Raw genomic sequence first — 12,317 nt, forward strand, 5'->3', positions numbered from 1 at the left:
CCGGCCGACTGGTCCTAATCTGGCCGGCCGACTGGTCCTATCTGGCCGGCCAACTGGTCCTAATCTGGCCGGCCGACTGGTCCTATCTGGCCGGCCGACTGGTCCTATCTGGCCGGCCGACTGGTCCTATCTGGCCGGCCGACTGGTCCTATCTGGCCGGCCGACTGGTCCTATCTGGCCGGCCGACTGGTCCTATCTGGCCGGCCGACTGGTCCTGATCTGGCCGGCCGACTGGTCCTGATCTGGCCGGCCGACTGGTCCTGATCTGGCCGGCCGACTGGTCCTAATCTGGCCGGCCGACTGGTCCTAATCTGGCCGGCCGACTGGTCCTAATCTGGCCGGCCGACTGGTCCTAATCTGGCCGGCCGACTGGTCCTAATCTGGCCGGCCGACTGGTCCTAATCTGGCCGGCCGACTGGTCCTAATCTGGCCGGCCGACTGGTCCCATCTGGCCGGCTGACTGGTCCTATCTGGCCATTTTGTTCCTGAGACCAGCTCATCAGGCCTGTGTCAGGAATAGAGCGAGAGAGCCAGAGGAGGGGAGAAAGTTGGGAAGGAGAGAGGATGATGTCAAAGTAGATAGGGCTGACAGACTAACATCCCACTGGGCCCTGACTGATCTAGTTTTGATTAACATTTGGTCCAGTTAATTAACATGAAATCAACAAAAAAAAAGTCACCATGTCATTGGATTTAGGTTAAAAGTTTGGTGAAAAAAAGACTAAATGCCCTTACGTTGATGACTTTTTGTCAGATGTGTGTGTACTGGTAGCGAAGTCAGGTGCAGGAGAGCAGAGATTTGTGAAACAGGCGCACACTTTATTTAGGCAAAAGTGCAAAACGCGCAAAACAGTCACAAGAATTATGTTTAACAATAAACATCTTTGTGAAAAATAACGGGGAAAACAAGCCAGTCTGGTGCGTCAACAATACACACGTAACACAAACAATCTGACACAAAGACAAGATGGAGAACAGAGGAATAAATACATGTAGATTGATTGGGGAATGAAAACCAGGTGTGCGGGGAACAAGACAAAACAAATGGATACATGCAAAATGGAGCGGCAATGGCTAGAAAGCTGGTGACGTGGACCACCGAACGCCGCCCGAGCAAGGAGAGGGGCCGACTTCGGCGGAAGTCGTGACACTTTTTGAAAATCCAATCAGTTTTCCACGTTGATTCAATGTCATCACATTGATTTTTGGAGGTTGAAATGACATGGAAACAAAGTTGATTCAACCAGTTTTTGCCCAGTGGGATGAAAGTCAACTGAATATATTTTTATCACTGACTTTTCACCAGTGATGTAATCACAAGCGGTAACCTTTTACACTCTTGGTCCAGCCCAGCTCAACCCTGACCTATGTAAATGAAAGATTGAGAGAAAGAAAATTGACTTTCTATGAACAGACAAATTGAAATGTATTGAATTAGATATGATATGAACTCATCTGCAGAAAGGTTCACAATTCCATCGAAGGGGAATGTGCACACGAGTGTTGTTGCGCCATACCAACAATTTGGCTATCTTCCCTGTCACATCATGAAAGGTCTTGTTGATGTTCTTTTGTCTCTCTCTCTGACTCTTCCTTTCTCCTCTGACCAGAAGGGCCCGGTCGGCCAGACAGATAGGACCGGTCGGCCAGACAGATATTGGACCAGTCAGCCGGACAGATATAGGACCGGTCGGCCAGACAGATATAGGACCGTTCGGCCGGACAGATAGGACCGGTCGGCCAGACAGATATAGGACCGGTCGGCCAGACAGATATTGGACCGGTCGGCCGGACTGGTGGCGGTGGGGTTATGTTGTGGGCAGGCATAAGCTACAGACAACGAACAAAATTGCATTTTAACGATGACAATTTCAATGCACAGAGATACCGTGACGAGATCCTAAGGCCCATTGTATAGTGCCATTCATCCTCCACCATCAACTCATGTTTTAGCATAATGCACGGCCCCATGTTGCAAGTAACTGTACACAATTATTGGAAGCTGAAAATGTTCTTCCATGCCCTGCATATGAAAACTAGGTCTATGTGTTTTGAACCATTTGAATGGTTTCCACATTGAACACTACCCTCTCTGTGTAGTGGTTGTGTTTTCAGTTCAACTGTCTTGATGCTTGGTCCAGAGTGGACTGATAATGTTATGACAAGTAAATATTTTAAACATCCTTATGAATGTGTATAGGTGAACAGTAATTAAACAATTATTTCCATTTGCCTGTCAACAATATACTTTAGATTTACTATCAGATTGATAGGCTGTAAAGATGTTGATGGAATTCATATATATGAATAGTAGGCTAGTCTGTCATACTGTTGTAATTTAACTGTTTCAATTAACTATTTGTCGTTTATTTCTATTAGAAATACCAGAAATAGTTAAATGCTTTATTTGAGAAAAATCATGAAATATTGTTTACACCAGAAAACATGTTTATTATGGAGCTCCAACATTGTTGTTTTTGTGGAGCACTCCTATACAGTAGGTGGCGGTGTCCAACTTTCAAGTCCAGCATATGATTACATTACTGTGATGAGGAACAGGAAAAATAATCTCACCAGCGAGCTACAAACGAAGCTAGCTAGCTATCCATGTTTAGTTTCTGATATTATTGTATTTGTTTGAATAGCTTGCTAGATACTCATAATAAAGAAAACACAAAGACTGTTTTCATATTGAAAAGGGACCAAAAGCGGCGGGGGACAATGTCGGGTTCCGTGGTCGAGTTCCAGGCGCAGATAGCCTCAATCATGGAGGTGCTAGCCAACGCGGCTGTTGCCGAAATCTGCAAAGTTGTTGACGATGGCTATGCTGTTGTGCACCTGAAGATGTCCCAAAGCCACAAGGAGAACGAATTTCTCCGGAGGAAAATGAAATTGATGGAACTTCAGATCACCAGATTTCGAGCAGATAGAACAAAGTCTTCAGAGGGGTCCGTCCACAACCGCTTCCATGGAATACGCCTCATAAACAGACACAACCATCGAGAGACGGCAACGACAGGTTGGTGATGATGATGAATTTGACACTGTGCACGTATTTTAAGTTAAATTACAGATTACCGACCATTTCGAATCCCACTGTACCTTCTCCGCTATGCAATCTGGTTTCCGAGCCACGCTCAAGGCCCTAAACGACATCATAACCGCAATCGATAAGAAACAATACTGTGCAGCCGTATTCATTGACCTGGCCAAAGCTTTCGACTCTTGTCAATCACCACATTCTTATTGGCAGACAACAGCCTTGGTTTGTCAAATTATTGCCTCGCCTGGTTCACCAACTACTTCTCTGATAGAGTCGGCCTGTTGTCCGGGTCCTCTGACAGACTCTATGGGGGTGCAGGGTTCAATTCTCGACTCTCTTCTCTGTATACATCAATGATGTCGCTCTTTCTGCTGGTGAGTCTCTGATCCACCTCTATGCAGACGACACCATTCTGTATACTTCTGGCCCTTCCTTGGATACTGTATTAACTAACCTCCAGACGAGCTTCAATGCCATACAACTCTCCTTCTGCTCCAACTGACCTCCAACTGCTCTTAAATACAAGTAAAACTAAATGCATGCTCTTCAACCGATCGCTGCCCGCATCTGCCCACCCGTCCAGCATCACTACTCTGGACGGTTCTGACTTAGAATATGTGGACAGCTACAAATACCTAGGTGTCTGGTTAGACTGTAAACTCTCCATCCAGTCTCACATTAAGCATCTCCAATCCAAAAAATAAATCTAGAATCGGCTTCCTATTTCGCAACAAAGCATCCTTCACTCATGCTGCCAAACATACCCTCGTAAAACTGACCATCCTACCGATCCTCGACTTCGGCTACATCATTTACAAAATAGCCTCCAACACTCTACTCAAAAAATTGGATGCAGTCTATCACAGTGCCATCCGTTTTGTCACCAAAGCCCCATATACTACCCACCACTGCGACTTGTACACTTTCGTTGGCTGGCCCTCGCTTCATACTTGTCAGCTAACCCACTGGCTCCAGGTCATCTACAAGACCCTGCTAGGTAAAGTCCCCCCTTATCTCAGCTCACTGGTCACCATAGCAGCACCTACCTGTAGCACGCGCTCCAGCAGGTATGTCTCACTGGTCACCCCCAAAGCCAATTCTTATTTTGACCGCCTTCCAGTTCTCTGCTGCCAATGACTGGAACGAACTGCAAAAATCACTGAAGCTTTAAGCTCCAGCTGTCAGAGCAGCTCACAGATCACTAAACCTGTGCATAGCCCATCTGTAAATAGCCCATCCAACTACCTCATCCCCATGCTGTATTTATTTATTTATCTTGCTCCTTTGCACCCCAGTATCTCTACTTGCACAATAATCTTCTGCACATTCTACCATTCCAGTGTTTAATTGCTATATTGTAATTACTTCGCCACCATGGTCTATTTATATTGCCTTACCTCCCTTGTCCTACCTCATTTGCACACACGGTATATATACTTTTTCTACTGTATTATTGACTGTATGTTTGTTTATTCCATGTGTAACTCTGTGTTGTTGTATGTGTCAAACTGCTTAGCTTTATCTTGGCCAGGTCACAGTTGCAAATGAGAACTTGTTCCCAACTAGCCTATCTGGTTAAATAAAGGTGAAATAAATAGAAATTAAATTAAACATGAATCTTCAATTTGACCCCATCCATCAATTGTGTTTTACAAATTTCAAAGCTAGTATAATACAGCCATGATTGATGTACTGTCAATACAGTTCGGCCTAGATGTAATTATTGAGATCCACCTCGAGGCTGAAGAAATTTGGCTTGGCCCCAAAGACCTTCATAAACCTACAGATGCACCATTGAGAGCATCCTTCCGGACTGTATCACCACCTGGTACTGCTATTGCACCGTCTGCAACCGCAGGGCTCTCTAGAGGGTGGTGCAGTTAGCCCAACGTATTTCCGGGGGCACCCTTGCCAGGACATCTACAGCACAGGTGTCACAGGAAGGCCAAGAAGAATATCAAGGACCTCAGCCAGCTGAGCCTGTTCACTCACTACCATCTAGAAGGTGGAGACTTTACAGGTGCATCACAGCAGGGAACGAGAGACTGAAAAACTGCTTTTATCTCCAGGCCATCAGACTGTCCCCACTAGACTGCCTCCGCCCAGTACCCTGCCCTGAACTTAGTCACTTTAACCACTAGGCTACGCTGCCGCCCCTAGTCACTGTTACTAGCCCGGCTACCACCCAATACTCTACCCTGCACCTTAGTGACTGCTGCCCTAGTCACTGTTACTAGCCCGGCTACCACCCAATACTCTACCCTGCACCTTAGTGACTGCTGCCCTAGTCACTGTTACTAGCCCGGCTACCACCCAATACTCTACCCTGCACCTTAGTGACTGCTGCCCTAGTCACTGTTACTAGCCCGGCTACCACCCAATACTCTACCCTGCACCTTAGTGACTGCTGCCCTAGTCACTGTTACTAGCCCGGCTACCACCCAATACTCTACCCTGCACCTTAGTGACTGCTGCCCTAGTCACTGTTACTAGCCCGGCTACCACCCAATACTCTACCCTGCACCTTAGTGACTGCTGCCCTAGTCATTGAACACTGGTCACTTTAATAATGTTTACATACTGTTTTACCCACTTTATATGGATGTAATGTATTCTAGTCAAGGCTCAGTAGTACCTACAGTAGGTATTACTGCCCTGATGGAGCTAGAAACACAAGAATTTCACTGTGTTACAGTAGGTATTACTGCCCTGATGGAGCTAGAAACAAGCATTTCACTGTGTTACAGTAATACTGCCCTGGAGCTAGAAACCTGCATTTCACCTTACAGTAGGACTGCCCTGCCCTAGAAACAAGTCACTGTGTTACAGTAGTCATTACTGCCCTGATGGAGCTACTGACTTTAATGGATGTAAGCATTTTCACTGTTACAGTAGGTATTACTGCCCTGATGGAGCTAGAAACAAACATTTCACTGTTACAGTAGGTATTACTGCCATGATGGAGCTAGAAACATAAGCATTTCACTGTTACAGTAGGTATTACTGCCCTGATGGAGCTAGAAACACAAGCATTTCACTGTTACAGTAGGTATTACTGCCCTGATGGAGCTAGAAACAAGCATATCACTGTGTTACAGTAGGTATTACTGCCCTGATGGAGCTAGAAACACAAGCATTTCACTGTGTTACAGTAGGTATTACTGACCTGATGGAGCTAGAAACAAGCATTTCACTGTTACAGTAGGTATTACTGCCCTGATGGAGCTAGAAACACAAGCATTTCACTGTTACAGTAGGTATTACTGCCCTGATGGAGCTAGAAACACAAGCATTTCACTGTTCCAGTAGGTATTACTGCCCTGATGGAGCTAGAAACACAAGCATTTCACTGTTACAGTAGGTATTACTGCCCTGATGGAGCTAGAAACATAAGCATTTCACTGTGTTACAGTAGGTATAACTGCCCTGATGGAGCTAGAAACAAGCATTTCACTGTGTTACAGTAGGTATTACTGCCCTGATGGAGCTAGAAACACAAGCATTTCACTGTGTTACAGTAGGTATTACTGCCATGATGGAGCTAGAAACAAACATTTCACTGTTACAGTAGGTATTTCTGCCCTGATGGAGCTAGAAACACAAGCATTTCACTGTTACAGTAGGTATTACTGCCCTGATGGAGCTAGAAACACAAGCATTTCACTGTTACAGTAGGTATTACTGCCCTGATGGAGCTAGAAACAAGCATTTCACTGTGTTACAGTAGGTATTACTGCCCTGATGGAGCTAGAAACACAAGCATTTCACTGTGTTACAGTAGGTATTACTGCCATGATGGAGCTAGAAACACAAGCATTTCACTGTTACAGTAGGTATTACTGCCATGATGGAGCTAGAAACACAAACATTTCACTGTTACAGTAGGTATTACTGCCATGATGGAGCTAGAAACATAAGCATTTCACTGTTACAGTAGGTATTACTGCCCTGATGGAGCTAGAAACACAAGCATTTCACTGTTACAGTAGGTATTACTGCCCTGATGGAGCTAGAAACACAAGCATTTCACTGTTACAGTAGGTATTACTGCCATGATGGAGCTAGAAACACAAGCATTTCACTGTGTTACAGTAGGTATTACTGCCCTGATGGAGCTAGAAACACAAGCATTTCACTGTGTTACAGTAGGTATTACTGCCCTGATGGAGCTAGAAACACAAGCATTTCACTGTTACAGTAGGTATTACTGCCCTGATGGAGCTAGAAACACAAGCATTTCACTGTTACAGTAGGTATTACTGCCCTGATGGAGCTAGAAACACAAGCATTTCACTGTGTTACAGTCACTGTTACAGTAGGTATTACTGCCCTGATGGAGCTAGAAACACAAGCATTTCACTGTTACAGTAGGTATTACTGCCCTGATGGAGCTAGAAACACAAGCATTTCACTGTTACAGTAGGTATTACTGCCCTGATGGAGCTGGAAACACAAGCATTTCACTGTTACAGTAGGTATTACTGCCCTGATGGAGCTAGAAACACAAGCATTTCACTGTGTTACAGTAGGTATTACTGCCCTGATGGAGCTAGAAACACAAGCATTTCACTGTTACAGTAGGTATTACTGCCATGATGGAGCTAGAAACACAAGCATTTCACTGTGTTACAGTAGGTATTACTGCCCTGATGGAGCTAGAAACACAAGCATTTCACTGTGTTACAGTAGGTATTACTGCCCTGATGGAGCTAGAAACACAAGCATTTCACTGTTACAGTAGGTATTACTGCCCTGATGGAGCTAGAAACACAAGCATTTCACTGTTACAGTAGGTATTACTGCCCTGATGGAGCTAGAAACACAAGCATTTCACTGTGTTACAGTAGGTATTACTGCCCTGATGGAGCTAGAAACACAAGCATTTCACTGTTACAGTAGGTATAACTGCCCTGATGGAGCTGGAAACACAAGCATTTCACTGTTACAGTAGGTATTACTGCCCTGATGGAGCTAGAAACACAAGCATTTCACTGTGTTACAGTAGGTATTACTGCCCTGATGGAGCTGGAAACACAAGCATTTCACTGTTACAGTAGGTATTACTGCCCTGATGGAGCTAGAAACACAAGCATTTCACTGTTACAGTAGGTATTACTGCCATGATGGAGCTAGAAACATAAGCATTTCGCTACACCTGCGATAACATCTGTAAAATATGTGTACGTGACCAATAAAATAAGATTTGAGGATGTATCATGCTTTCTTTGTACTGTCAACACAGCTAGGATTATTTTAGCTCTACAGACACATAACATACATCATGAACATATGTTTGCTTGGTACTTTGTAAAACAACATTGATGGATGGGGTGAAATTAACCTCCCCTTTATTTCCAGGATCTACTTGGCAAAGCAGAGCCAGACTTTCCAACAGGAGTTTTGGGAACAGCAGCATTCAAAGAGACAGACAGCCCATAGACGTGGACCAAGATGATGTCTCTCCATCAAAGCATATGGATGCTACAAGTGATGAGGTAAGTTCCAATTTTAATAGACGATTTTAGACTGTCACAGACTTATATCTGTTTTAGTCTCGGACACCAGACACTTCCTTCTGCCTGGGGATGAGGTTATGTCTGTATAGATGTGTATGTCAGCACATTATAACTAGTGATGTAGTGGTAAAAAATATGGTTGGTAAATGATGATCAGTGAGTAAAGTTACAGTCCCTATACTTTAAATGCATTTTTGTGCCAAAGGCCTGTAAACGCATGTGTAAAACACAGAAGGTGGAGTTTACCCTCCAATACACCACTGATTAAAACACAATAACAACAAGACAACTACTATGAATTTCACTAAATCCCATGTCATGCCCATATCTCCATTCAGTAGATAGTATATGCTCTGTCTCACTCACTCATCTCTCCCACTTAACCCCATCAGCAGTCAGGAGAGACAGAGGAAGGGGAACCAGACCTGCTGATCATCAAGGTGGAGGGAGAAGCAGATGACCAGGACTCTAGGATCAGCCACCCAGCCAGAACAGTGGAGGGCAGCAGACAACTAACCACCCAACCGGCTGCAGCCACCACAGAGGACTCCGCCTTCCAGTCCAGTGGCCCCAGAGGCAACAACAACTACAACACCGCTATGGAGGTCAGTGGATCTGATGCCATCCTCCTCCAATCAGAAACAGGGAATGTGAACCAGGGACCCCAGCAGAACACAGGATTTGAACCCAAAGCAGAGAGACAGAGTCTGGACACAAAGTGTGACATGAACGGGGACCTCAATCTCCTAAGAGATTCTTTAAACCAGGTATGGAGAGAGGTAGTAGTGACTGATGATGGTGCCTCTGCTGCTCACACTAAAGTAATGGACCTAGGGAGTGGCCCAGTGGGTCCAGAAACACAGACCAGCTCGGCCACAGAAGTGAGCAGTGTATCTCGTGGCCAGCAGGTGGATAGAGGTTTCGAGTGGGGTCAGGTGAGTACAGCTACTACACCACAGGACAATGGGACTGGAAATAAGCAGGGAGTGGGAGTGTTTAACAGAAACGCACCAATGATTTGCCATGATTTGATGAAAGACAACACACCGCTATTGGTTTCACCCGGCTTCCGGACCTCAGAGATAAATACAAGCACCCATCTTGACACAGGAAATGCAGGTGAGGCAAACAAAGCTAGTTGGTGCTCATTGGCAAGCCTCCATAGACACTCTGAAATGCCAGGAAGAGGAGTTCAACAACCAGCTCATACCTCACTTCCTGTCAGCCATTTTAGACCAAGCACCACAACTTCCTGTCATTTGAGTAATCTTGCCACAGATGTTAGACCTGGCACCGTAGAACGACAGTACGGATTCCCTAGCTGCCATAAGAAGTTTGTCCACGAGAGTGAGTTGCAGCAGCACGCTGTCATCCACACCAGAAAGCGGGGGTTCGCCTGCACCTTCTGTGAGAAGAGCTTTGAGGGCGCCAGCCATCTCCAAATGCACCTAAACGTCCACACTGGCGAGAAGCCCTTCAGTTGTGCACATTGCGGACGCAGGTTCTCCCACACCAGCAATCTGAAAAGACATCAGAAGCTTCATCATTGAGAACTGACGTGGAACAAGAGATTCCTATTGAAAAAAAGCTGTTATAGCAATATCATGAGTTCAAACGTCATTGGTTCTAACATAGTCGTATTTCTGCAGGATGTTTGCCCTGGTCTCATACGTCTACAATACAACGTGGTTCATATTTACATTATCTACAAAGACTGTTACATTTTCTTGGCTTCTTTAAGGCCAACAGCATCACTCACATTGACTGTTAAGATCATGGTTGTGTTCTTCTAACACTAAAGTTATAGCAGATACTGAAATTCTACTGTGAGACTGAAAAACTGTCTGTTCTTCTGTAACAATTTCATCAATGGCTGTTGATGTTTATTCATTAAATCCTATAATTCCCTCAATAAATAATATTTTTCAAATAATTTCATGGTGCTTCTTTTGACTCTAAATATATATTCTCACATTGACCCTAAATATATTGTAAGGAAAGGACATTTTTCTTTCAAAATTACAAGTGAATTATTGAGGTCCAGTTTTAGTTTCATATGTTTTGAGAAGCTTTAGATGTTCTGTGTCCACGAGTTGAGTCAGTAAATTAACAACTTAATTCAAGCCATTAGATCAAAATTATAGCCTAGTAATAGCTGAGTTATAATAGATCTGTTTGTTTGAGAGCTTTGTAAAGCTCATGTCTCTCTACTTAATTCCTCCCTCCTCTTTTCAGGCCAAATCTATTGTGGAAGGGGAGAGAGACCTCCAGCCATGGAAGAAAGAAGAGGGTCTGAGGGAGATCCCAGGTAATGATTTATGGATTGCTGTAATGAAAAATGACATACTGATTGACAACCTCATTGTTTTATTTGACTGCATATGACCATCATGCTTTTGTTGTCTCTTCAGGTACTGATAGTGGCCACAGAATGACAGACCCAAACACACCGACCTCTCTAGACACGGACCAAAAAGAGCTCACTGAGCAGCTCAGAACCAAACCGAGCATAGTGACTGTCAACAGATCAGACACTGTTTTCAAGTCAGACCCGGAGCCTGAGAGCCTGAGCCAGGTGTTTCAACTCACAGGTCCAAGACCTGTTGCTAAACAGCAGTGTAGCCTGAACCCCGAGAGAACCACCGATCTGCCTGTAAACTCCCATAAGCGAAGAGGCAGTGATACAGCGAATGATCGGCCGTCTTGTTCTAGTTATGCTGCCGAGACGGTCTCAGGAAGCCCCTCGCCTCTCACAAAGCTGAACCCCATTCCTCCACTTCCTCAGATGGTGAGGAGTGAACACGAGTATTCCCAGGTCGATTCAGAAGTCATGTCGGAGGTCATAGTTATCGACCCCCTTCCTGTTGACGATGGGGATGGCACGGCCTCGTCGTGGAGACAAGGTGACATCATGGAACCCAGGCGTCATCAAGGAGGACATAGTGAAGCAGATGCCATGCTTCTTGGAGGACATTCGAGTAACACTTATCATCTTCATCATCCTCACCGAGGTGTCCAGCCAGCAGCGAGACAGAACTCATCTGACAATCACTTCTACACCATCGGCATGGACGGCGCCTTCCACAACCGCCTCGGCACCTTTCAGAACTCCGCAACCACCGCCACTCCATACTCCATGGGAACCGAGGAGCTGCAGTACCCCACCTGGGTGGATTTCCCTGGGAGCGCCCCCGACACCCACCTGGGCGACGTGACTGGGACTCATCAGGACAGAGGGTCTAGGGAGGAGGGGGCGAGGTCCTACAGGTGCACCTTCTGTGGGAGGGAGTACCCTCACCTGTGCCAGCTCAAGATGCACCAGAGGGTTCACACGGGGGAGAAACCGTACGAGTGCGCCCTGTGTGGGAAGCAGTTCAGCCAGCTGTGTAGCCTGAAGCGGCACCAGAGAGTACACACAGGGGAGAAACCTTTCAGATGCGCTCAATGCGGAAAACAGTTCTCTCATTCCAGCAATTTAAAAGTGCATCAGAGCGTCCATACGGGTGAGAAACTGTTCCACTGCACCCAGTGTGGGAAGAACTTCTCCTTTCTGAGCAATCTGATAAGACACCAGGCAGTTCACACACGGAAATGATAGGTTGTGTTGTGATTTGGGATAGTGTTTTCTGAATTGATTGTAAATTGTATGTGTATGATTGCTCTGGCTTAAAGGTTGTTATCTGTTTATTTCTCCCCTGACTGTTATTTTGTATTCTGGAGCCTTTTGTAAAAATGTTATAAAAAGAAGTGACACTAAA

At 45.3% G+C, this 12,317-nt stretch overlaps 1 protein-coding gene across 48 annotated transcripts; it reads left to right on the forward strand.

Moving 5' to 3' along the window:
- Positions 1-6,003: 6,003 nt before the first annotated feature.
- Positions 6,004-12,317, forward strand: LOC118372642 (zinc finger and SCAN domain-containing protein 30-like). Of its 48 annotated transcripts, XM_052510434.1 has the most exons (9): positions 6,004-6,092; positions 6,353-6,614; positions 6,667-6,824; positions 7,519-7,624; positions 7,733-7,942; positions 8,049-8,538; positions 8,952-9,164; positions 10,795-10,867; positions 10,971-12,317. In XM_052510434.1, exons 6-9 carry the CDS (start codon positions 8,365-8,367, stop codon positions 12,152-12,154), a joined length of 1,644 nt encoding a protein of 547 aa, XP_052366394.1. In that variant the 5' UTR covers positions 6,004-6,092; positions 6,353-6,614; positions 6,667-6,824; positions 7,519-7,624; positions 7,733-7,942; positions 8,049-8,364; the 3' UTR covers positions 12,155-12,317. The 48 variants fall into 48 exon arrangements, with proteins under 48 accessions (XP_052366394.1, XP_052366355.1, XP_052366386.1 ...); XM_052510395.1 differs by having other exon boundaries at positions 7,033-7,942; XM_052510426.1 differs by having other exon boundaries at positions 7,519-7,942.

This window comes from Oncorhynchus keta, unplaced genomic scaffold, assembly GCF_023373465.1.
Source record: "Oncorhynchus keta strain PuntledgeMale-10-30-2019 unplaced genomic scaffold, Oket_V2 Un_contig_5685_pilon_pilon, whole genome shotgun sequence".
Taxonomy (NCBI): domain Eukaryota; kingdom Metazoa; phylum Chordata; class Actinopteri; order Salmoniformes; family Salmonidae; genus Oncorhynchus; species Oncorhynchus keta.